Raw genomic sequence first — 26,993 nt, 5'->3', positions numbered from 1 at the left:
ATTAGAACAGGTTATCTTTTGAAATTATCCAGAGCCAGCAGATTGTTTGAAGGGTAATTGATTTGGAGGCCATCAGCAGCAACTAAAGACTGATTTGGACCTAGCCTTGTGTGAATCTAAGGTTGCTGAATTTGAGTACTGGAATAAGTTTCCGAAGTGGTCATTGGAAGCTGATCAACAAGCTGTTGTAGTGGTGAATTTTTAAGGAATTCAATTGAGGAGATGGCCGAAGGACTATGTGCTAGAACTGCTGCAACAAGAAAAGGAATTGAGGACCTTAGTAGACAGCTGGATGATTTTTTGATCCTATTTTCATACAAATTCCAGGTTAGTATTCCAGCCGAATGTTTTTCAAAAGAATATTCTGCCTACCTAAGTCAGATTGGAGATGAGAGTTGCAACGAAAAGCATGCGTTACAGCCCAAATGTTATAATAAAAGCAGCCGACAGATTGGAGGAATTCCTAAGGCTGATGTGTCCCTAAGATTAGGAATGAATGATACAGAGGAGGAAAACTTGAGACGAAGAGTTGGAGAAACTCACTCCACACCCCCAAGCTTGCAGATGGACATTCCCGCATTTGAAAGAGATAGGCCTAAATGGTGGATCAGGCAGTGTGAACGAGCGTTCTACCAATACCGAGTAGCTGAAGGGGAGAAAGTGAAAATGGTTGCAGCTTATTTGGATGGTGTTGCAGACGCTTAAATCCAGAATTGGAGCTGGGGAAAGGTAGAATGGAGCTGGCCACAGTTTGTAAATGCCTTGTGTACTCGGTTTGGAGAAAGGCCCAAAACTAATGTTGTCATAGGAGTTCCTAAGGCTGCCCATTAAGAAGTGCAAGGAGCTGATATAGTAGCCATGGAAGAGGAAGGTGGTGTTCATACAACTAAGGAGGAGTATGAGGCTGATGAGGTACTAAGAATCAGAATGGTAGCTGCAAGGAAGGAGGACAGCCCTGCTGATCTTATTGATGTCCAGAAGCAGCAGAGGAAGGAGCTTGAAAAGTCTCTTTACCAAGTACTTGAGGAGAAGGAGGAAAGGATTGCACCGGGCACCTTGTTTGGAACATCTCATACGTATGTCTTTGGCACGGATACACAAAACAGGACAGCAGCTGCAAAAAAGGTTGATTTGCTTAAAGAGAAGTTTAAATTTCTTCTTATGCCTGGAAATGAGATGGTTACAGGATTGACAGCTCCATTGGAACCATTTTCAATGGCAATAAGGAAGAGGTGGATGGCTAGACTTGGGCTTGCCGCTAGTCGTAGTTCTGTTAAGAAAGAAGGAAAGAGAAAGCAAAAGAAAAGGGTAATGCGAGAGGAGAACAAGAAAAGGCGAAGAAGAAAACAGTTGGTGAAGATGGGCATCAGATGAATAACAACGGTTCAATGGTAATAAGTTTCTTGGGGATAAGAAACCTTTCAAGGAGGGAAAATTGTCATGACCCAAGAGGAATTAGAGGGGCAATGCTGCCATTAGTTAGAATTGTTGGTTAGGAGATGTTATTCATTCTGTTATAGTGCACATGGGTGCTGTTCTACAATATTCTATTACTTGAACAGCCTATAAATAGGACATAGCATGTAGAGAAATGTATGTTGAAACAATATAGTGAATTCATATTTTCCCTCCATATTTTCTCCCTCTCATTCTTCCTAGTTCTCTCTCATTTCTCTTGATTTCTGCTCTATATCTCCCTCTAATTGTCCCCCGTTTCCCTCCCAAATCCTTCCTAATTCCTTCCTAAACCCTAACTAAACCCTAGGGTCGTGACAATATCTAAATCAAAACTTCTTTCTAAATTCTGGAGATAGAATCTATTCTAATTTAGGAAGATTAAGCCAAGAGATCATCATCCAATTTCCTCATAATCTCCAGAATCAATCAACACTCCCCCTCAAGCTAGTAAATAAATATCTATCATTCCCAGCTTGAGAATCAATCAACACTCCCCCTCAAACTGGTGAATGAATATCTATCATTCCCAACTTGCCTACAAGCTCCTTAAACCTCTTGATAGGAAGATCCTTTGTTAATAAATCAGCTAGCTGGCTTTCTGAATAAACATTGGGTATGCAAATTTCTTCAGCGTCTAACTTTCTTTAATGAAATGGCGATCAATCTCAACATGCTTGGTGCGATCGTGTTGCACTAGATTGTGTGCAATGTTGATAGCTTATTGATTGTCACAAAACAACTTCATTGAACCATGGCTACAGATTTGTAGATCATCAAGCACAATTTTCAGCCACAATAATTCACATAAACCAAAGAGCCATTACCCGAAACTCAGCTTTTGCACTAGACCGAGCCACTACATTCTATTTTTTACTTCTCCAAGACACCAAGTTACCTCCTAAGAATGCACAACAGCCTGTAGTAGATCTCTTGTCCACAAGTGAACCTCCATAATCAATATGTGTGTACCCTCAACTTCCAATTCTTTTCTTGATTTGAACAAAAGACCTTCCGATTGTAGTAATCAGCCATAGAGAAGGACCCTTGTTTTGTGCTACTAATTTTTGTCTTTATTTCATAGACAACCGATGTATCTTGCACCTTAGAGTAAGTCTTCTTAACTATCTCCCAAATGTCCCTAGCTGTAGATAAAAACATATAGTTCTTGCTTACCTCGGGTAACATCGAACTCCAAAGCCATGACATCAACATTGAGTCTTCTACATCCCAAGCAACAAACGCGGGATCTAAGGCTTAGGTGCTAGACTAATGAGGTGAGCAATCTTCCCCCGACCCTTCAAAAACATTCTCACCAGCTGAGACCACTGAAGATAGTTCCCACCATCTAGGCAGTATGAATGGTGCATTCCTAGCAACTCACCTTTAGGAGCACCTTTGGTTGATTGCTCGATTGTCATTGCTTCTCTTGTTGAGATGAGAGAAGTTGTTTCAGAGATTTCAAACATTATGTGGAATGATAACAAGAATAGTGAAGGGAAAAACAAAGAGTAATCGTGGCAATAAAGGCTCACAGCTAATGATTCGAGAGAATAGGCTCTGACATCATGTAGAAATTGGATCAGAAAGATGTAGGAAGAATTGAAAATTCTATTACTCTCAATCATATGAACTCAATATTACATTCCCTAATAATAGGGAAGAAGAATATAATATATGAAAGATACACAAAAAAGAAAGATAGGTTGTACACTATATAAAGAAATCAAAGATACAAAACAAGAATAGGAAATATCTAAATCAAAACTTCTTTCTAAATTCTGGAGATAAAATTTGTCCTAATTTAGGAAGATTTGGCCAAGAGATCATCATCCAATTTCCTCATAATCTCAAGAATCAATCAACAGATTTGTTCCCATTTAGCCCAACTGGTTGTTGGCACACTTTCAGCCTTTGTGGTAAGATGATCAACTTGGCCTTGTCCTTTGAACCACATTTTGACAAAGACTGCCCATGAGAGATAGTTGGTAGACCCTATCAATTTAATGGTGGTGATGTTGCGTGTCCCAAGGTTAGAGACGGCCAAAGTTTGAGAGAAGGCTTTAGGTGTTGGAATAGGAGCACCAGGGGCTGAGATGGTGTTACAGAGGTCAGACATGGTGAAATTTCAGCGTAGGAACGTTGGTAACATAGGTTTGGGTAGAAGGCAAGGGATTTGACAAAGGAAGTAAGCTGAGGAGGTGTCGGAGGTCCAATCAAGGGTGGCCGGAGGCAAGATGATGACAGAAGCAATGCCAAAGGCTCCATCGAAAGCAAATTATGTGCAGTGGTGGGTGGGGGAGCTTGCCTTCATTGGTGGTGACGCGGCACTAAGGGTAGGTCAATCAGACAAGGTCGAGGGTGATGGTGTGGTTGGTTTTTTTGGAAAGGGCACTAGAACAAATGCCAACAAGCTAGGGTAGTCGTGAGTAGGGAGACAAACAATAAGGTTTTACCGCTGGATATAGAGACATGGCAGGAGACTTTTAGGGTTTTCTCAACTTTGGCTCTGATACCATGTGACAGTGAGTGGGAGAGAAAACTTGAGAGATAGCCTCTCAATTCTATTATTTATAAGCTAATTACAATGAATGAGGCCTAAAATTAAGGAGACTAATTGATACTAATTACCCTAATTATTTGATAATGCCCTGATTCCCTGTTGACTATATACACTTTCTATACATGTCTAAATAGATCATAATAAATCTAACATCCTCCTACCAAAATTTTTAGGTGTCTCAACATAATTACATAAATCGTTTACTAGTTCAAAACAAGATAATTGTTTATCTACAAACATACCAATTCTGAGTTAGAGACCACCATAGTTAGTCAAACTTGCCCCTTGGCTTGAAGTAGAAAACGACGGGGAAAAAATAGACTCGAAGACAGAAGATTTCCGATAAAACCCACTTATTGGCCTACTGCTATCCTCAACCAACCTAAGCATCCCTATATATTCCCCCTCGCTAGAAGCAAACCCGCAATCTCTCATGCAAAAGAACATTGAATTACAAAAGTCTTCCTCTAGCTGGCTACCCAATGCTAGAACTTTAGTTGGTATCACAAGGCAAGCAAACCGTCTTTCTGAGTATTAAGTTGTAGATAGTCAAATGTATTCTCTGACACATTTCTGCATTTAAAAGTATTAAGCCATGTCAATTTGCTACCATGATTGGAACCATGCTTGCAGGAAAGGTGCCCATTCAATTTGATGGATAGTCTGGTACAGAAGAATTTATCCTGCACAACCTCTATGTCATTAAATTGGTGTACAGAGCCCAGCAACATAGAGAAAATGCTCTAGGATTGTGGTACTGACTTTCTAGCCACCAAAAGTTGGTAGCAAAGGTGCAAAATAGTACAATTGAAACAAATAATGTCCAAGCAAGAATAAGATATTGTCCAGCTGTAATTAAGGAAGGAAATAGCACATTAATACCTAAATGTGACCTAGGGTAATTAAGGAAACTATACTGAATATATTTTCATTAAATTATTAACAACCATATAAAGAAGCAAAACAATAACTGGCTTCAAAATAATTTGCTCTTCAACTATATATCTACTGCAGCTTTTATATGAAAAAGGGAAGGGTTTTTTATATTACAAGCCTGAAACAGATAGGTTTATTGTCTGTAGTATAATAAATAATGAAGGAAAATTGTGGTGCATCAAAAGAACCTTGCCAGCATGCATTACAGAAAGCATGGCCACAAGCAGCAGCACTCATCCTATCATGAGGATAGGTTTCAAAGCAGATTCCACACATCATCTACAACAACAAAACACAAGTAAAAAAATCAGTTAAAGAGGTCTGGAAAGTAGCAAAACTACATTACCATCAACAACTCAACTTGCATAAATGTAGGAAGCTTTCAGCAATGTCAAAAACACTTACTTCTCCAGCACCTGGAAGAGGAACAGGATTTTCAAACAAGCCAACAGCCCTGCGGACCTTTTCTTCATCTGCAAACCATTCATCATGCACTTTACTGACACTCCTGATGATCCAAAGAGAAAACACATCCTTTAAAGTTTAAAAATCAACAAAATGCACCAGAACATAGAATATACCAAAAGATGGTATAAATAAAGAAGTTCCAAGGAATGAATGGCAGGTAAGCTAATGTTTCTTCATATTTATATTAACCAGAAGCAGCAAAATTATAACCACGTACAAGTAATGCACTAATGTTAAAACATACTTAGAATTAAAACATAAGACACCAAAATCTGTCATCTCAAAAAAAAAATTACAACAGGAAATAACATGTAAACATAAGGTACCAATTATAATGCCGAAGCAGGATACCAGCGGCAACTCTTGAAATAGAGAGCACTGTAGATATCTTCATAACATCTTCCTCTTGTTGTTGACAAATATCAGCTTCACTCATGATAGTATATCTTTGCTGAGGCATAAAGAATGTATTTGATAAATAATAAACAGAGGCAGGGACAAGAATATATAGTTTATAAGTCCATAAAGGTTATTTGAAAATCAGCTGATTACAGCAGTTCATGAGCTCAAAATTGTTCAGAGAGAATCAAAGCAAAAAAAGAAAGTGACTACTTTACCAAAGCACAGTGGAGAGATAAAAAAGTTGAGTACTAATCAACCTATGTATCCATGATATATCTTTAATAGCATGAAGACTAAGTGTTGGACAAAGAATCCATAAGAGTTTTTAAATGAGAAGTGTGGAGGCCACATGCGCACAATTCAATTTTGCCATGGTCTTAATTATGAATAGTGTCTAAGTTTAAGGTCAGCTATAAGGACCAATTTCCTTTAAGTCATGTTCTAGGGATATAGTTAAGTACTTGTGGGTGCAGGTACCACAACCGCCAGATGCCAAGCCCATCAAGTGCCATGTGCCATGATAATCCTCTCAAATATGGAAAATGACCCTCCATATGGCAGTGCCAAATCTCCTATTATTTGCCTCATGGGATGATTCATAAGGCACTCAACTTCCCTCACTCAAGTCTCTCCTCAAGAAGAAATTCCTTGGAAAGGAAAATGCATGAGGTGCTTCATCTTTGGCCAAATTCAAACTCCTTGATAGCTCTTCAAAACCAATCTGCTTAGCATCTACTCAGCTAGATCTCCTAAATGATTATCCTCAAATAGGGTCACCTCCTCATTGAGTTGGCTTAGCCATTATACTTTAAGTACCCTACATCACAATAAGAACTTAGGAGCACACTCGTGGATTAGAAATTGGGGCCAAAGATTTTGCCAAGATGTTGGCCTCCCCTTGCCTCTACAACCTCTAAAGGTGTCACCTAACCTGCCTGTTGGAGAAAATATGGCTCCACAGCCCACTGTCACGACCCTAGTGGAGTAGTATATAATATTGTAAAATGTAGAGCCTAATGGGGAAATAAAGGAGCTAACAGAATGCTGTAAACAGTTAAACTGTTGGGTAGTTAGAAGTTTGTTGAGACAGCTAGAGGTCTTATAAAAACATGGACCTACGGCACACTTGAGAGTATCTTGGAAGTTAATAAACAATTCTCTCTCTTGATTCTCTCTTTCTCTCTTCTATCTGTTGTTCTCTTTCTTTCTATCATTTCTTGCATCCTATTCTACCAAATTGCAAGCCCTAATTCAAGGGCTTGACAAAGTGGTATCAGAGCCGGTCGGTCCGACGGTGGGTAGTAGCGACAGTAGCGAAAGAAACAAGCGCGGCCCAATGCAGGTGAGGATCACGAAGCAATGGCCGAAGGAACGTGCCTGAGACAAATGGAGGTCAGATTGGAAACCATGGAATTTGGTGTGAACAACACCTAGCAGGTACTGCGCCAAACGAGGGAAGAATTGACGAAATGGAAGGAGCTCATGCAAGTGGCCGCGGAAAAGCAACAAGAAACGGTGGAAAGATGCCAAGAATTGGTCCAAAAGTGTCAAGAAATAGTGGAACAACAAGGGCAGAGGATCAACAGTATGTTAAATATGCTGGCCTCTCTGCCCCAATTCCGGTTATCACCGGAATTCCCACCGAGACAGACATCGGCACCAATATTCCCGCATCACAACGATCGATCGGGCACGGAAGGAGCCATGGAAGAGGCGGAGCAGCATCTACCTCAGGAAAACGCAAGAAGAACCGGGCAACCGATGGCACACAGCCATGCACCTATGCCAAAGTTGGAAATACCACTATTTGAGGGAAAGAGTCTAAGGTGGTGGCTAAGGCAGTGTGAACGATTCTTCCAGCTCTACTAGACGATGGAAGATCAGAAAGTAACTCTAGCAGCAGCCTACTTGAACGAAGTAGCAGATTCTTGGTACCAAGGATGGGTCCAAGATGGAGGCCTGCAAGGGGGGTGGAGAGCTTTCGCGGATGGCCTTTGTGAACGTTTTGGAGAGAAGAAGATGACGGAAGTTGAAGAATTTAGTAAATTGAAGCAAGAAGGTACTGTAATAGAGTACCTTGCCCATTTCGAAGAATTGAGATCCTTGGTATGTATGATTCAACCTAGACTTACCAATCAGTATATAGTATCAATTTTCGTGAGTGGGTTGAAAGAGGAGCTACGACCCATGGTAAAGATGATGACTCCAACAACAGTGGGTCAGGCGGTGGAAAAGGCTAGGCTTCAAGAAATGACATTGGAGGCCATTTTCAAGAAACATAAAGTTCCTTACAAGCCAAGTATACTAGTCGGACAGTATGGGGAGGAAGCTCTAGACCAATAATAACATGGCCTAATCAAGCAACGGCCAAGCCAGTAGTAAACAGCAATGGAGGAAAAGGCAGTTTGACGGAACAAAGGAGACAATTGGGGCTGTGTTTCAAATGCGGAGACAAATATGGGCCGGGTCATCAGTGCAAAAGACAACTGATAAAGATAGAAGGCATGAGCGAAGAGGAAGAAATAAAAGAGGAAGCAGAACAAGAAGTGACAGAAGGAGAAGCATTGCAAGAAGATGAAGAAGAAGTGCAGAGGCAGGAAGGAGGAGAGATCTCCTTTCATGCGTTAAAAGGCAGCTTGATGGGACAAATCATCAAAGTTAGGGGTCAGGTGGGAAAAAGAAAGCTAATGGTGTTGATCGATAGTGGAAGCACCCATAGCTTCCTTAGCGAAGCAACTACTATAGACCTAAAGTTGCCTTTGATAGCCACAACTCCCTTATCTGTTACTGTAGCTAATGGCAGTCGAATGTTCAGTCACTACAAATGTGTGGGATTCACATGGATTATGCAAGGGCAAGAATTTGTGGCAGATCTCAGAATTCTGGAATTGGGAGGGTGTGACATTGTTCTTAGTGTGGACTGGATGAAGACAGTGAGTCCCCTCACTTTTGACTTCAATAAATTGGAAGTTACGGTAGAAATTGAAGTAAAGAAGTTGACTTTAATGGGCAGCCTAGAGCAAGGAGAATGAAAGCTCATTAACGGAAAAAGGTTGCAGAAGATGATGAGGAAGAAGTGGGGGCAAATAGCACAGCTCTATTCTATAAGAGCTGTACAATCGAAAGATGACAACCAGCCCAAGGAAGGAGCCCCACCTACAGACTCGTTGGAGGTACAAATCGCAAAGAAGGTACAAAATTCAGATAACTTACATTCAATCTTGGTAAAGTTTAAGGATCTATTTGTGGAACCCAATTCCTTGCCTCCCCAAAGACACTTGGACCATGCAATCCACCTCAAACCTAACTCTACTCCTATTAACATTCGACCATATAGGTATCCCCCTATCCAGAAAACAGAAATTGAGAAACAAGTAAAAACCATGTTAGACTCAACCATCATCCAGCCAAGTCAAAGCCCCTATGCTTCTCCAGTTCTCCTTGTCAAAAAGAATGATGGAACTTTGCATAGACCATAGACAACTCAATTCTAATACAATAAAGAACAAGTTTCCCATACCTTTGATTGATGACTTATTGGATGAGTTGTTTGGTGCAAAAAAATTCTCTAAGCTGGACCTTAGGTCTAGTTACCACCAAATTCGAATGGTACCATCCGACATACCTAAAACAACTTTTAGAACTCATCAAGGCCTCTACAAATTCACTGTTATGCCATTTGGCTTAACTAATGCCCCTGCCATCTTTCAAGCATTGATGAACTAGATTTTCTTACCTCATTTGAGGAAGTTCATCCTAGATTTTTTTTTTTTTTTTTTATGACATCCTCATTTATAGTTCCACCTTTGATCAGCACCTATCACACCTTCGAACCACATTTGAGATCCTTAAATCTCACCAATTGTTTGTTAAGCTTTCCAAATGTACTTGAAACAAGTTGTGAATAATTGAAAAACTTTAATAATATTCCATGTATGAGTGTGAGAATATATACAATCTGGTTCCTAATCTTTCTCATAATTTAGGAGAAGATAAGCTATCTATTTTCTAGGAATTATCTCCTAAAACTTAAGAAATAAATCAAACTACAATAATATCTACAAATCTAAAATACAATGTTTAAACTTAAGGATTTATCTATCAACTTCTTGATAATCTTCACAACCTCCTTTTTTTGATTTTGAATTGTCAAGTTCTCCAACAGTACTTTTGTTGCCAAGGGAGTTGAGTATTTGGGCTATATTATCTGTGGTGAATGGGTGAGGACAGATCCTAAGAAAGTGGAAGCTATGTGCGAGTGGCCTAGACCTAAAACAATAAAGGAGTTGACAAGATTTTTGGGCTTGACCGGTTATTACCGAAAATTTGTTCAGCACTACAAAATAATCAACAAACCACTTACTGAGCTGCTCAAGAAGGAAGGCTTTCAATGGAATCCAAGGGCCGAAGTAGCTTTCATTGCCCTCAAGAAGGCCATGTCTATGGCCCCGATCCTTGCTTTGCCAGATTTTTCCAAGCCTTTTATAGTGGAGACTGATGTGTGTGACTCAGGAATTGGGGCTGTGTTGGTACAGCAAGGGCGACCCTTGGCCTTTATAAGCCAATTCCTTTCTCAAAAACACTTGGGCTTAAGTGTTTATGACAAAAAACTTTTGGCGGTTTGGCAGTGTTAAGAGCTATTGATAAGTGGCATCATTACTTAGAAAGAAGTCCATTTGTGATCAAAACGGACAACAAGAGCTTGCAGTTTTTAGTTCAACAAAAGCTGCACACGCATCTCCAGTGGAAGGGAGTCTCAAAACTCATGGGCCTGGATTTTACTATTCAGTACAGAAAGGGTAAGGAAAATGTAGTGGTCGATGCCCTTTCAAGACGAGATGTGAATGCAGTTTGTTAGTTTATTGTAGCTATAGTGCCGGAGTGGATGACAGAGTTGACAGAAAACTATGAAAAAACGGAGTGGCTCAAGGAAATTTTGTCACAGCTAGTAGTTAATCTGATTACAATCCCTAATTATACCTTGGCGAATGAATTGATGAGATACAAAGGACGATTGGTGGTGGGAGATGACACTACCCTAAAAGAGAAGATTCTTAAAGCTTGACATTGCTCTCCAATAGGCGGTCATTCAGGAATTCGTGCCACTTATCAAAAGGTAAAGCAACTCTTTTTTTTACCCAAACAAAAAACGGAAGTATTGAAGTTTGTAATGGCATGTACAGTATGCCAGCAATGTAAACACAAACAGGTGCCCTATCCCGGTCTACTACAACCTTTGGCAATACCACAGCAAACATGGGACAGCATTTCTATGGACTTTGTAGAAGGACTCCCTAAATCAGAAGGTAAGGATGTGGTTATGGTGATAGTCAATCGATTCATTAAGTTAGGGCACTTCCTCAGCTTATCTCATCCATTTACAGCCTGAGAAGTGACCAGAACATTTTTGGACAGAGTAGCTAGCTTACATGGTATCCCAAACACCATTATCTTGAATAGAGATAAGGTTTTCACAAGTTCATTTTGGCAGGAGTTATTCAAGAAACTAGGAATGGGATTATGTATGTCAACAGCCTACCATCCTCAAACGGATGGCCAAACAGAACGAGTGAACCAGTGTTTAGAGGCGTATCTGAGTTGTATGTGCTTCAGCCACCCCAAGAGTTGGAATAAATGGCTACCATTAGCACAATGGTGGTATAATTCCACTTATCACAGTGCCATCAAAAGAAGTCCCTTTAAAGCTATGTTTGGATATAAACCTCCATTATTACCTGCACTATCAGGATCGCAACCTACTATGGTTAATGTAGAGCAGTACTTCCAATAGAGACAACAACTGTTAGAAGTCCTAAAAAGGGAATTAGCTACTGCCCACAATAGAATGAAACAGGCAGCGGACAAACGACGCAGTGAGAGGACTTTTGAGGTAGGAGATCGGGTTTACCTCAAGGTAAGGAGGTTTTTACAGCAACCTTATACATCCCTACCAGTCTCTAAACTAAGTCCAAAGTATTTTGGACTATATCTAATTGAGGCCAAGGTGGGTCCAGTGGCATACAGGTTGCAGCTACCGAAGGGAGTGAACCAACATCTTGTATTTCATGTATCTTTGCTAAAAAGGGCAAAAGGAGTAGTTGTGTCTGCTGGACAGGACCTACCATCTACTGCAGAAGAGGAATAAGAGATAGTTAGAGAAACGGGTACAATACCAAGGGCAACTACCTTTAGTTCAAGTGAGGGTGCAGTGGTCTCATTTACCACCGGACAACACCACATGGGAGTATCTCCCAGATCAACTAAAGCAGTTTCCTCGAGCTGTCGACCTTTTTTAATATTCTTGGGGACAAGAATGATTTGAAGGGGTGGGAATTGTCACGACCCTAATGGAGTAGTATGTAATATTGTAAAATGTAGGGCCTAATGGGAAAATAAAGAAGCTAACTGAATGTTGTAAACGGTTAAACCGTTGGGTAGTTAGAAATTTGTTGAGACAACTAGAAGTCTTATAAAACGTGGACCGTACTTGAGAGTATCTTGGAAGTTAATAAACAATTCTCTCTCTTGATTCTCTTTCTCTCTTCTATTTGTTGTTCTCTTTCTTTCTACCATTTAAACGTCTTATTCTACCAAATTGCAAGCCCTAATTCAAGGGCTTGACACCAACATATTGCAAGCATACCAAAAATGTATCATGCTAAGCAACTAGTGCAAAACAATACCCTTAAATGCCATTAGGGGACAAAAGAGAAAGTCGCTACTTGTCTTTGTCACCTCCATCTTAGCTCCAGCTAGCATGCTCAGAAAAATTCCTTAGCCTATATGAGGACCCTAACCCACATCATATAAGGATGTTGATCACTTTCACTTCCCTAATTCTCCAGCCATTACTTCACCCATATTGATCATACAACATGCATGACCCTAGGACTCCATATTTTACAACCTCTCTCTTTGGTACACTATCCCTAAGAATTGTACAAAAGAACAAATTTTCTCTTAACTTTACCTATCCATTAAGAGGGTATAATTATCATATATCGTTTTTTTTTTTTTTTTTTTTTTTGTATTCCATCCATTTCCAGTAATCTATTAGACAAGAAAAAAAAATCATATATTGCTTTACATTATTTTTCTATCCCCTGCTATTCACATTCCATTCTATTCTTTTTCATTCCACTTGTTTCCATTTCCTTCTATTACTAATCTATATCAAACAGAACCTCAATGTAATAGGAACACAAAATCCTAATGAGTCCAACCTACTCCTATGTTATCAATAGTGTCTGCATCAATCTCTCCATATTTATGAATAATTTATCAAGGCATTACCACTAACAGCTGCTGGGCATATCTCACTTTAAGTTGTCTTCTTTTCTTTATTTGGAAGGGGAGAAAGGGGGAAGATTTGATCTTTGGGGTGATTTTTAAGTGGGATGACACTATACCATGAAGCCATGGTTGTGAACCATTCATTGCATGGGTAGTTCTTCAGTCTTCCCTTTAGGTTTTAGGAAACACAACCAAAGGAGTGAGACAATTATTTCAGTGATAATGACAGAGGTGTACCTAAGGATTAGCATAATATTCACTTTCCATTAAACTTTCTATCACCTTATAGAAACCTACTTGGACCATCTTTAACCTGACAAAAACCTACCTAAGGTCTAGATCCTCATTTTTTCAGAGAAAAAATCCACAAAAATAGTTAACACACTTCTCAAAGGTAGAGAAAAGTGTTGGTGAAGTTGCAAGTCCAAGCAGTCAAGTTTTAGATACCAAGGGAGGGAAAGTTCTCTAACCTTTTTGTATCAAAACAGGTTATAAGCCAAAAAGTGGCCTTAGAGGCTTGGGAAAAATCCATGAAATAGCATGCATTCTTGAACATCATTTTAGAATTTCTGGCAAGCTTTCAAAGTGAGAAAGAATGAGAATCTAGACATTAGGTAGATCTCTATTAGGTCGAAGATGGTCTAAGTAGATTTCTGTAGGGTGACAGTAAGTCTAATGGGAAGCAAAAATTAAGTCAAATATAAGGTAGGTCTCTGTAACTTTCCCATTATTTTACATACCCATTGTGAGCTATAGTCCCCCAATCGAGTAGATTTGTTTATTTCATAGGTGAATAAGGAACTTGTTTCTTTCTTATTGGTCAATTTAGATATAGAACATTTTGGAAGATGCAGAAAATAGTTGAAGGAATTAACATTTTATACCAAATCAATGCAACAAGAGATAGGATATACATCTCACATTGCTAAAATATGCATCATGCATCTCAATGAAGGGTTATTTTATATTTTTTGAAGTTAAAGATTCAGATTTTGTTTTTTTTTTTTTTTTGGTCAGGCCAATTCCATGGGATACTTCACATAACACCCTAAGTCAGTTCCACGTCAACCTCTGAAAGCCAATTTACATGTCAACCTACCATGTAGAGACCTAAGTTACATGGAAACGGAAATGGGAAAATGGCATTTTTCCAAAAAAGTAGGAAATGGAAACACGACCTAAAGTGTAAATTAAAAAAATATTGGGGTTTTTTTGTAAATATAATTTTTAATATAGAAAATTATAAAAAATAGTTCAAACATAATACAAAGTTACAAACAAACATAAACAATAAATCGGCAGCGACGGGCCGATGGCAAGAGGGAACAACCGGCAATCGCAAAAGGGAATGACCGCAAGAAGACCGAGGCTCTATCGACGACGACACAAGCACCGAGCAACAAGAAGCAATCGGCGGTGACGACAAGAGGGAACAACGGTGAGAAGGAACAATAGAGAGAGGGAACGACAACTACGAGAGGACCGAGGCTCGATCGACAGCGATACAAGCACCGAGCAAGCAAAAAGCAATTAGCGGCAACAACGAGAGGGAATGATGGCGATGAGAGGTTTTAGGCGAGCCAATCTTCGAGATTTAGAAATGGAAATTAGATTTAGTACTAAAGAACAGGCAGCTTAAAGATTGAAGAAAAGAAGGATATAATATATATAGTTGCTGGTAAGAGACAGAAACAATTCCGTCTCTTACCATAATCGATTGTGGAAATGAATTTCCAATCGAAAATGTGTTTCCAACAATTTTCAGTAATTTGCAAAACGTCCCCAAAACGTTTCGCAAATTATAGAAGTGGCCCGAAAAATGTTTCAGGCCTTCTTTGATGTTTTGGAAATGGGAAACATCTCTAAAATGCCAAAACAGTGTCTCTGAGGCATTTCCGTGCATCAGAGGTAGAGACTATCCAAGAGATTGATCAAAACCCCTGTTAGGCTTTTGCCACAAGATCATAAGCCCCTTCACCCCTCAAACCCGAAACACATATAGCAGGGACCGCCCAAGACTCAAATGGTGAGAGTGTCCATTCTCAAGATCAATCACTGATAATCTTGGGGGAACAACACTCTTCAAGCCAGTTGAGCTAACACCACGGTGGTAAGATATAGGAAACAGACTTTTGGACAGGTTATCTTGGGAATGCTACCGGTTATCCAGAAACAAATCCCTTAATCCAGGGACATAAACCAATCTCAAGCCAAATCAATCCCATCTTTTATTTGACAGTCAGTGCGAAATTAATTAAAAAAGCATCAGCCCAATCAAAATTAGGACGAATTAAGGGGATCAAGCTACCTGGTGGCGATGATGGGAGGTGAAGTGGTGGGAGTCATCATCGAAGTTGTCATCGTCGTCGATGAAATCGTAGGTGGCGTCGGCGTCGTCGGAGTCATCGCCGCTGTAGAAATTGTCCAGGGCCTCATCGGCGTCGGGGAGTTCGACCTCCAAATCCATCGTCCCTCAACCAAACCGCGACAATTGATCCAATTAAGCGGTGCGGTATTAAGTTATGGAGATTCCGATGATCGCCGTTGAAGACGGACAGAGGTGAGAGAAACAAAAAACAAAAACGCCTAATTGCAGTTAGCTCCTATACTTTTGGAGTATTCCATTTTCGTCCATACTTCAAATACAAAGGTTTAAGAAATTGTACTAGCTTTTTTAAGTTTTTCCAAAACTAACTTCAAAGACTATCTAAAAATATTCAATGGAAAACACAATTTATCAAAGGTCAAGAGTTAACCACATATAAGATCGAGAAGAAAGGCACTAAATAGCTTGTTTTTTTTTTATTTAAAATTTTTTTAGTGATTACATTGACACAATTAATAGAAATATTGTTGTGTAATTTATTTAGAGATTAATTGATTTCTACGATAATTAGGGGTGGCTCCAGGCCATGGATGGGAAGAGTTTAAGGCATTTCTCAATTTTTTAAAAAATAATTTTTTTTAATTTAAAAAATATTATTTTTTTTCTAAATTCACTCCTATCAACCAAACTTCAACCCCAAATAAGGCAAATCTATTACCCACGATTTTGTTTTAAATAACTTGCCCTTATTTTTAAAAACCCAAGCCCATGTGATAATAACATGCCTAAGGTTCTCAACAACCTTCCAGGCTCCTCCTTCTTCTTGTATTTCTCGTTACAGTCTCTATATATATCTCTCTCTAATTAATTCTCTTCCAAAAACATTTTTGTAAATTAAAATTCAACCATTTGATCTTAAATTTTGTGACTTTAAGTAGTTTTATAAAATATTTATATTGTATATTTTTTTGTATTTATGTTATTTTTTGTTTTATCCTTTTAAGTTAATGAATTATATTCAACATACTCGTTAAACTCTCATTTTTATTTTTCTATTTTTCTCTTATTAGTAAAGCTTACAATTGAAAAAAAAAAATTGAAGCCCCCTAAACAAAAAATCCTAGCCCCGTCCCTAACTATAATCTCGAGCAAGTTAGATAAAATATGTCTTGAGATTTTATTCATCCCTTAGACAATTGAAGAAATTGTGTTGATTGTACATAAGTGGTAATTGTAATAAGATTTTGTCAGATATTAAATATAAACGTGATGGCAATTGAGATAGAAAATTATGAAAAATTTCATAAGAATAATTAATATATGCTAACCGATAGGCTTAGGCTACATCAAGCCATTATTTACTTGGACAAGTAATAGAAAAAACCTTCATAGCCAGAAAAATAGTGGACAAAATATTAGTTAAAAAATTGTGGGCAGAGATTTTCTTTAATGCTAAAGTAATTTACTTAGATTGTGATATGTTCGCATCATTTATCGATCATAGCAATTTGGAATGCTAAGAGACAATGTTTTGTTGGTAGTTTGCAATGTTTAATGGAAAGAAATAATATTATATGATTAAAAGATAGGTTTTTTCATGGAAATATATCTTTGGGTGAAAAGATAACAATTTTATATTTATTAAGAATCCAAAAATCTAACTAAATTAAAATACTACAAATGAATACTTTTGATATGTTTAGTCTAACTTCAATGAATATGAAAATATATCTTTGGGTGAAAAGATAACAATTTTATATTTACTAAGAATCCAAAAATCTAACTAAATTAAAATACTACAAATGAGTACTTTTGATATGTTTAGTCTAACTTCAATGAATATGAATAGAGACCCAAAAGATATCTTTTGGTGGAATAAATAATCATTGGTGAATAAGTACCTTTTGCTTTTAAATAGAAATAAATAATCATATTTTTTGAATTTATGTACTTTAATTTAAAGGGCATATATACTTCTTGAGTTATTTTTAAACAAAAGGATACAATTATTTATGAATGGCATATCTTTTTCGATGAAAAAGTGTCCTTAGGTTCAACATCATTTAACATATATAGATAGATGGCTCGGTGACATTTTACACAATTTTGTGAGGCTTATTTGAGAGAGTTGTTAATTTTTAGATTTTTATGTTTAGTTTTATTTTTTATTTAAAAAATGAAAATTTAATTGTGAGTGAAAATAAAAATAAGTTGTCGTTTTTACCTTTGTGTTTATAATTTTGAAAATAAAATAAGCAATCGAATAGAATTTCTATTTCTTTCAAAAAATTAAAACAAAACAAAATATAATCAAATAGCGTTACAAAAAATATAGCATTTAGCGGCGGTTTTCATTAGCCATCGTGGAGCATTTAGCAGTGATTTTCAGCAACCGTTGGAATAATCGCCGCAAATCATATTTTTTGCGACTGTTTTTAAACCGCCGCAAAATAAATGATTTAGCGACGGTTTTTCAAATATTTAGCGACAGTTTTTGAATAGCCATAAAAATTAAAAAAAATTAAAATTTTTAATTTCTCCCAGCCGTCTAGACCTGCCTGCGCTCACCCAGCCACGTGGCGATGTTGTAAATTAAATTTCCAACCTTCCTTCCTCGGTTTCGAACCCGCGACCTCTCCCATGCGCGTGCGGGTGCGAAATTGTCTAATCTGCCAAGCCCCCTTATTATTTAACCCCACATATAAATTATTTAAAATTATATTTTATATTTTTTAATATAAATTAAAAAATATTAATTAATTAATTATTTTTTAACAGAATAAATAAATAAATTAAAAATAAATTAATTGAATTAAATTAAATTAATTAATTGATTAAAAATAAAAAAAGATTTTTTATATTTTTTAAAATTATTAAAATTTTATATATTAAAATTTTGTTAAATTTCTTTTTATTTTTATTTTTTAAAATTAAAATTTTTCATTAATTTTGCTATTAATTTAAATTAAATTTTAAATTTATTTTTAAGATTTTATATTTTTTTATTAATTTAATTTTTAATTATTTTCTTACGTAAAATTCAAAATTTTAAATTAATTTTAATTTTAAAATTTTAAATTACATAGTTAATTAAAATTAAGTAAAATTCAAATTTTTAAGTAACATTTAAATTCAAATGCTAATTTAATTTTAATTTGAATTATTTAATTAAAATAATTAAAATTAAAAACCACAAATTTTTAATTTTGAATAATTTTTAATTAAAAAACTAAAATTTTAATTATTTAATTAAAATAATTTTAATTATTCAAATTTTTTGAATTTAGTGGTGATTTCTCAAAAACCATCGCTAAATTAAATTTTTTAATGAATTTTGCAGCAATTTTAAAAAATCATCGCAAATATTAATTTAATTTTAATTTTGAATTATTTAATTATTTTTAAATTTAGCAGTGATTTTGAAAAACCTCCGCTAAATTAAATTTTTTAATGAATTTTGTGGCGGTTTTAAAAAATCGTTGCAAATGTTAATTTAATTTTAATTTTGAATTATTTAATTATTTTTTAATTTAGCGGCAGTTTCTCAAAAACTGCTGCTAAATTCAATTTTTAGTCAATTTTGCGGCGATTTTTCAAAACTGCTCCAAATGTATTTTAATTTTAATTATTTAATTATTTTTAATTTAACGGTGATTTTTGAGAAACCGCCGCTAAATTTAATTTAATTTTTAATTATTTTCTAAATTTATTGACGATTTTTTAAAAATCGTCGCAAAATTAAATGTTTTAATGAATTTTGCATCATTTTTTATGCTATATTTTGTAACGATTTTAAAAACCATTTTGTGGCGATTTTTCAAAATCGTCGCAAAAAATTAATTTTTTTGTAGTGAGCCCTTAGGCATCCATCTTAAATATGAAGTTTTAAAAGTGCTAATTACGAATATATGCATACATATGTGTGTGTGTGTGAAATGAGTATCATAACTGGGAATGAAGAAGAAAACGAAAGGAAGGCGATAATGGCAGCGAATAGCGACAACGACGACAAACTAATTTAGTTCATATCTTCTAAATCAATGTTTTAGAGTTAAACAATCAATTGGTTTTCAAACGTGAAAAAAATTATGGACTGGTTTTTCAAATTTTAAAACAAGCTATTGACTGCATATTGAAATTGTAGACAGTTTTAATTCTAGAACTTATTAATGGCTAGAAATCTACAAATTGGTTTTTTGTTATTCTTGTCAATTTAACAGCTAGAAATCTATTTGAAATGTTCCAAACTAGAATTACAAGCTAATTTGATGTTCAAAGGCATTTAAGAAGAGTGAGAAGAAAGAGATTGAGCTTAGAAAAGATTCATTTATGTCAAGGGTTGATCATTTATTGTAAACTTCATTTTTAGCCTTGTTTTAGAAAAAGGATCAGAGAGATTTCTATTATTAAGAGTTGTATTTATCATTTATTTATTCTTGTATTTTTTAAATTTCCTAACAGGTGTGTTAAAAGGCTAGTTAGTGTGAATTTTTAGCTATTGCATTTATTTAATTCATTTCTAGTGAATTTAGAAATCTCTAACAGGGAACTAGAGTAGCGGATGTAGATCGGGATAACAGAACCACTCTAAAATATTTTTATCTCTTATGCTTTTATTTATTCACAAAACTTTTCATTACATTTCATTTTAATTACAAAATTTCCAACATTTATACTAATTGCTTTTCAAAAAATATTTTTTTTAAAAAACTCATCCTTTTAGGTCTGAGGTGTCATACAAGCAAAGCTTGTCTAAGAATTGGTATTAGAGTCAATCTCCATGTTTTTCAAGTTTAACAAGGTAAGGAGAATCTTATAAAATGACACATTATTGGAACTGAAGCCAAAAGACAAAGTACCACTAGGCCACTCTACTTTGATGGAACCAACTATATATAAGTATTGGAAAAAAAAAATGACCTTTTGCTACTTAATGTAAGATGCCAAGATCTTGAAGGCTATGATGGAATGAAAGTACCCTCAATGGAAGATATCAATGAATGGAGAAAAAAGGATTAAAGGATTTGTGCAGCTCAAAACCAATGAACATCCTATTTTGTTCATTAAGTTTAGAAAAATTCAATCGAGTATCTACATGCAAGACGACTAAGGAAATTTGGCACAAATTTGAAGTAACATGCAAAGGAACTAATCAAGTAAGGAGACAAAAATCAACTTGCTTACTCATGACTATGAGATATTCTCTATGAAGGAAAATGAGGTCATCAAAGAAATGTTTACAAGATTCAACGACATCACTACTAGCCTAGAATCCTTGGGGAAGTTGTACTCAAATGGAAAAAAAGTAAGGAAGATCCTTAGAATTTAGTGAAGGATATTGGATCCCAAGGTGACGATAATTCAAGAGGCAAATGATTTGAATACATTTGATGAGTTGCTCGCCTCTTTGTTGATCCATGAAATTATGATAAGGAGGGATCAAGTGGAAGAGTCTAAGAAGAAAAAGAGTTGTCACTTAAAGTTGAAAAGGATCAAAGTGAGGAAAAAGGAAACGATGAAAATGAAGACATAGCCCTCGTTGCAAGGAAGTTCAACAAGTTCTTGAAAATAAGAATATTTAATCAAAGAAAATGTAAGAAGAGAAAAGGGCACAAACAAGGGGACCAAAGCACAAATGAGATAAGGTGCTTTAATTCAAAAAGTTAGGTAGCATAAGGTTAGATTGTAAGATTTAAGTTAGTTAGCTCTTCATTCTCTTTAAAAACTTTCAGGTGCAGAAGGGTTTTTTCAGTGTTCATGTGCGGCAGCCTAGTTTCTCTAGCTGTCTCGTCGACGAGGGGTCTCTCCCCACATGGACAAGGACATTCTAGCAAGTTTAAACAACATACCAAGTCTTAGTCAAGGTATTCTCGAAGCTTGGATGTGAGTATTGGGGAGGTAATCGAGCACTTTTGTTCACCTAAAGGATAGAAAAATCATGCAGGCATGAAGAAAGGAGGTTCAAAGAGTAAGCAAATGAGAACGCAGGCCGGGTCTTTAACAAAGTCAATTGGAGTCAGGTTCGATAGGAAAAAAAAAGCAATGAAAGAGAAGACGACTTGCAGATAGTGTCAATTGTTAATGCTAATGAGGATCAGTCTCAATTGAACTTATAATTGCTTGCAGTAAGGTGGAAACAAGCTAGTGAACAAGGAATTGTCCCATGCTCAAACAGCAAAAACACACCTTGCCCTGATATCGTGGGTGTCATGGAAAAGATGGTACTGGTAGTGATTTTGGAAACGCATGCAAAAACCATGCAGGATGCTTTGAGGCCTTCAATCAAGGTAACGCGGTCAATGCCACAGCTGGAACATTGATATCGATAGCGTGCAAAGGGTCTCTGATGGTCGACACTCTTAGGAGAGGCTTTGGCAGGAGGTTGCTGGGCCACAACAGTAGGAAGCCATTAGAAATAGAAAATTCTATGCTAGACCTGGTCCATCCGGCCAGCAGAGGCACGCCACGTGTATTGTGGCAAATGCGCCCCTTCCAGTTCTCCCTCTACTTCTCTCTCTCTCTCTCTCTCTCTCTCTTTCTCTCTTTCTCTCTTTGTGTCAGGCTGTAACTAACAGAAAATCATGAAAAAATATGAGGAAAAATATTTTGTTATTATTATATTAATAAAATTTTTATTATAATTAAATATATATTTATTGAAAGTTTGACATTATATTCATTTTCAAATATTTTTTATATTCTCAACTTCTAATAACTTAAAATGTACTGAACACTTACTTAATGTTGATTTAAAATTAAAATTTTGACTCTTTTTTTATTATGAAACCCTCCCAATTAACAATTCTAGAACAAAAATTTAAATTTATAATATTATTTACGTTTATATTTACGCGTCTCTAAGATCATTTTATAATCTTTTTTATTTTGTAATAACTTGATAAAAAAAACATCTGATATGCCATAGTACAAAAAGACAAAGTAAAAGGGAAAAATTAATTAAATAGATTAATTCAGGTCAAATGGGTAGGGGTGTGCATTCGGTTTAACCGAACCAAACTGGCCGATTTTTAGCAAACCAAACCGAATCACCTCGAACTCTATAACCGAACCGAAAAAAAATACTAACCGAAATAATCGAACCGGTTCAAACCGATTTCCAAATTAGTCTAACCGAACCGATAATCGAACCAATTAATCTACCCAACAACCGAACCAAACCAAACCGAAATTAATCAAAAACTGAATTAACCGAGATTGACACTGAACTAACAGAACATAAAACACACCCAAAACTGAGCTTACTGCTTATATATAAAACGGAGCAAGCTTTTACATGTATTGAACAAAAAACATTTAAAACATGGTACACAACTATTTCAAAACAATAAACTTAGCAACCAAAGATGATACAATGCATTCTATATTTATTTCCTCAAAGTCTTTTACAGGGGAAAAACAAATATAATCAACTAAGTTGGTCTTCTGACAACATAGTGCTTAAAACTGAATTTTCTAATGACACTCATTGGAAAATGGTTTTCTCAAAAATCTTAAAACATTACAATACCTATAGTTCATCAATAACATTCTTGTTTCAACTAACTTCGACTTAATTAAAATTGTTCATCGTCTCCATGGCTATCCCTTAAACAGACTGTTCAAGAGATTTAAATCAAGCCAACATCTAGCTATGCCCGTGAAACACCTCTGAAGGGTTTTATCTCTTGAACCTTAACCAAGAGTTTACTTAATGAGGAATTTAGCACTGGATACGAAAATTGAAGACTACCAAGAAGTTCGAGTTAATTCACAAAATTTCACTAAAAAGACACCATGTGGCAGAGATCGACAGCCAATACATTAAATATATCATCACAACCATACACTGAGCAATGAACCATTTTCCTTCCAGTTTAATGTACACAAATAATAACATAGCAAACAACAAAATAGAAGGATCGTGGTTCTTGCCTCTCGTTAATCTTGCTCCTCCTACGCTGTTCAGTCTTCGAATGTTTCGAGCGAAGTGCGTTCACCTTCTGATCTACACAGAGAATGTTGAAGACACAGAATTAGCAGAGGGCGACGGATGTCGGAGGCGATGAAGGAAAGGAACCGAGGGCAACGGACAGCGGGAACGTCGACGATCTGGGTTCGAAAGGGGGTTAGGGTTTCACTCTCTCTCTTTCTGAATCTTCGGAAGTCTCTCGAAAGGGGGTTAGGGTTTCAAATTGAACGACAAATGGCAATGAGGCGCGAGGGTTGGAGAGGGAGGGTGGGTTCTTTCTAAACACAAAATGACGTCATTCCATACTTCGGTCGATTCAGTTTTTCGGGTAATCGGTTGAACTAAACCGAATCGATAAACAGAACCGAACCCCAGCCAACCCATTAACTGAACCGCTAATCGATAAGCTACAAAATCGAACCGAACTGACCGGTTCGGTCGGTTCGGTTAAATCAAAAAAATGCACACTCCTACAAATGGGTGGAATGAGAAAAGGGATGCAAAATCTTCACGACCCAAATAAGCACATGGAGGGCTCGAAGCCCATAAGGACCAGTAGCCTTAGCCCGCGACCTCAACTCGCAGCCACAGGCTTAGTACATGGCCTTAGCATGTAATTGTGACGTCATCCCGTAGCTGCGACCTCAGCCAACAATTGTGGCTGAAGCCCGCGACTACGGCCTTATACCACATCCCTTAAGGGCTGCAATCGTAAAGGGCCCATAGTCCCTGAGGGCTCGCAGCCCTTCCGTTCCTCAGGATGCATAGGAATATCCAGTGACAACTGAAATGGAACACCAACTCTTGGTGTATAAATACAAGGGTTTTACCATTTTCAAAAACATAAATAAGAACGCAACGGAAATAAGTTCAAGACCACCTTGCAAGACTCGATTTCCCATGACCATAAGCAATATAAAATCAAACCATTCTATAGTGGGTTTAGCATATATACCTCACAGTGGTTAATTTGAAGTCTGATGTAGAGGCTGGAATCTCCTCCGGGGCAACAACGGTTGCACACCAAAAGCTCTCGAACAAATAATCGGTTAGACCAAACCGTCTATCGAAAGCACGAGGGGCCTAGTTAATCTATGCTTCAAGTAAGGAATGAATCCTACAACTTAACTTATGTGCTAGCCAAACTAAATGCAGGAGATGAAAGTTAAATGGATTCCAAAAATCAATAGACTCTTTATTGGGTTAGACTTGTTACACTAGCAAGAATGGAATCAAGAGCAAAATAGGAGTAATGGTTAAGAGAATTCCAACTAGAATGAGAATGAATAAAGCTTATCGCCAAGAGAAAATGTAGCAACAACTTGCAAATAGCTAAATGTTTCTTATACACTTCTAATTCTCTCCATGATCAACTATTTATATAGGAGGAGATGGCCATTTTATTTTCAATATAATATGTCACATATTATATATAATGAAAGTGTAATTTTCTTTTCAATATAATATATCATATATATTATTTGAAGTGTTCTTTACTTTTTAATATGTTACTCAATAACCACCCTATTAGGGACCCATCTTACTGGACCCCATACAGTGGCATCAAAACATGACACTCCTCATATAAGATAATTGTGGTACCTCAGGAAAAGAGATTACTAGCACCTGTTGCCACATAGAACTCCCAATTGACATTTAGTAAGAATTACCATTTGGGTGTTTTCAAGTTAGGTCGTTCAGTGAACTCATTCACCAATGAGCACCTACACACTTGCATTAGTGTCACCACACAAGTAGTCAATGAGATCAATTACCCTCTTTATGAGCATGCATAGTGTGTACTACTCTTGACGGTACTATAAAGGCCCCACTCTATAATCCTATGACTAGGAATAGTTTAAGAATGAAGCATCAATCATTCAATCTCATTAGTACGATCTCATCATAACTTGATTGACATTGTTACACTCTTTGGGAATCATCTAAATAGTAAAATATAAAGATGAACGTATTGCCACATATTAAAAGAGAAATACTGATATTAATCAAAATATGTCCAAGATTAACTAGAAATGCAACCAACTCACAACTCTTATGATTGCCTCCCAGGTTACAACTCTATCACAAGCAACCATAGGGAAAGGCCCACAAATATCCGTATGTATAAGTTCTAAGACGTCCATAGTCCTGTTGGTTTCAAATCTTCTTTTACTGGTTTGTTTTCCCTTTATACAGTTAACACAAACATCAAAATTTGTGAAATTTAAGGGATCTAGAATTTTGTCTGACACAAGTCTCTCAATTCTCTGTCTGGAGATATGACCTAATCTCTTATGCCATAATGCAACTGAATTCTCAGTTGTTAATTTTCTCCTTACACCTCGTGTATTTAATTACAGGGATTCATTATATGAAGCAATTGTATCAATTAAATAAAGATTATCATAGCCTAACAAAGAACATAAACCAATCAATTTTGAATCATGAAACAAACTAAATTTTCTATTTCCAAATGAACAAGAATAACTAAATTTGTCCAAAGCAAAAATAGAAATCAAATTCCATCTAAAAGAGGGTACAATAAATGTTTCATCAAGATCCATATAAAATCAAGTCATTAACAATAATCTAAATTTTCCTATTGCCTCAACTTGAACCGTCTTGCCATCGCCCACATAGATGTATCTTTCAACATCATTTGGCTTTCGGCAACTCAAGCAACCCTGCATAGACACACTGATATGAGTTGTTGCACAAGAATCTATCCACCACATGTGTTTAGGTATCGAAATTAAATTAACCTGAGAACAAACCAAATTAAGAAGCATACATTTCTTAGCACGTCATGCGTGATAGTTAGTGCAATGCTTCTTTTGATGCCCTTCAACTCCACAGAAGAAACAACTCTTACCAACTGAGTTAGTCGGTTTCTTTTGTTGCTTCTTATGAGGTGTTGTACCTGCAGCTTCCATATCCTTCTTCCTTTTCCTTACTTTGTCCTTAGAGGTTGATGCCAAGTAAGCACTTTCTGTCTTATCTTGCTTCAGTATTTCCTTTTCTAGAACACAGTGTGAGATAAGCCCATTCAGAGACTAAGTCTCTTTCTGACAGTTGTAGCTCACCTTAAACTGGTTAAATTGTGTTGGAAGTGAAATCAAAACCAGATGCACTAGCAATTCCTCTGAGAGTTCAAGCTTAAGTGCTTTCAACTTAGAAGCAAGATGAGACATCTCCATGATGTACTCCCTGATGTTTCCTTTACCCTTATACCTCATTGAAATTAGGCTTGCCAAGAGTATACCAATTTCAGCCTTTTCATTCTTGGCAAACCTCTTTTCAATATCCGCAAGGAAATCCTTAGCCGCAGTAATCTTTTCAGATATTGTGCCCCTAAATACTTCCGGAATGACTTTCTTCATGATCATCATGCACATGCGATTTGATCTCTCCTACTTTTCCATCTCCTTCCTTTGATCAGAGGTACTCGAATCCGTAAGAGGTGCTAGAGAATCAACCCTTATCGCAAGGTCAAGATCCATGACTTCGAGAACTATCTTGAGGTTCTCTTGCCATGACTTGAAGTTAAAGCCATTTAACATAGGAATAGAATTGATAGTGGC

General features: G+C 36.6%; 2 protein-coding genes across 3 annotated transcripts in view; both read right to left on the bottom strand.

The window, feature by feature from the left end:
* LOC127806198 (probable E3 ubiquitin-protein ligase ARI8) overlaps window positions 1-15,723 on the bottom strand; it is a 104,146-nt gene extending 88,423 nt beyond the window's left edge. For both annotated transcript variants that reach the window (XM_052343331.1, XM_052343330.1), the window contains exons 1-4: window positions 15,426-15,723; window positions 5,749-5,873; window positions 5,360-5,462; window positions 5,143-5,233 (exon numbers count right to left, since the gene is read on the bottom strand). In XM_052343331.1, the coding sequence (XP_052199291.1) occupies window positions 5,143-5,233; window positions 5,360-5,462; window positions 5,749-5,873; window positions 15,426-15,584 (478 nt within the window). In that variant the 5' untranslated portion in view covers window positions 15,585-15,723. The remainder of the gene's footprint in view (window positions 1-5,142; window positions 5,234-5,359; window positions 5,463-5,748; window positions 5,874-15,425) is intronic.
* Window positions 15,724-26,067: 10,344 nt separating this feature from the next.
* LOC127805579 (uncharacterized) lies at window positions 26,068-26,792 on the bottom strand. Its single transcript, XM_052342332.1, has 3 exons — window positions 26,496-26,792; window positions 26,333-26,426; window positions 26,068-26,096 (listed from the first exon to the last, which is right to left on the bottom strand). Exons 1-3 carry the CDS (start codon window positions 26,790-26,792, stop codon window positions 26,068-26,070), a joined length of 420 nt encoding a protein of 139 aa, XP_052198292.1.
* Between the last annotated feature and the right edge of the window lie 201 nt (window positions 26,793-26,993).

This window comes from Diospyros lotus, chromosome 7, assembly GCF_014633365.1.
Source record: "Diospyros lotus cultivar Yz01 chromosome 7, ASM1463336v1, whole genome shotgun sequence".
NCBI lineage: Eukaryota > Viridiplantae > Streptophyta > Magnoliopsida > Ericales > Ebenaceae > Diospyros > Diospyros lotus.
This window is presented reverse-complemented; position numbering and strand designations above follow the sequence as displayed.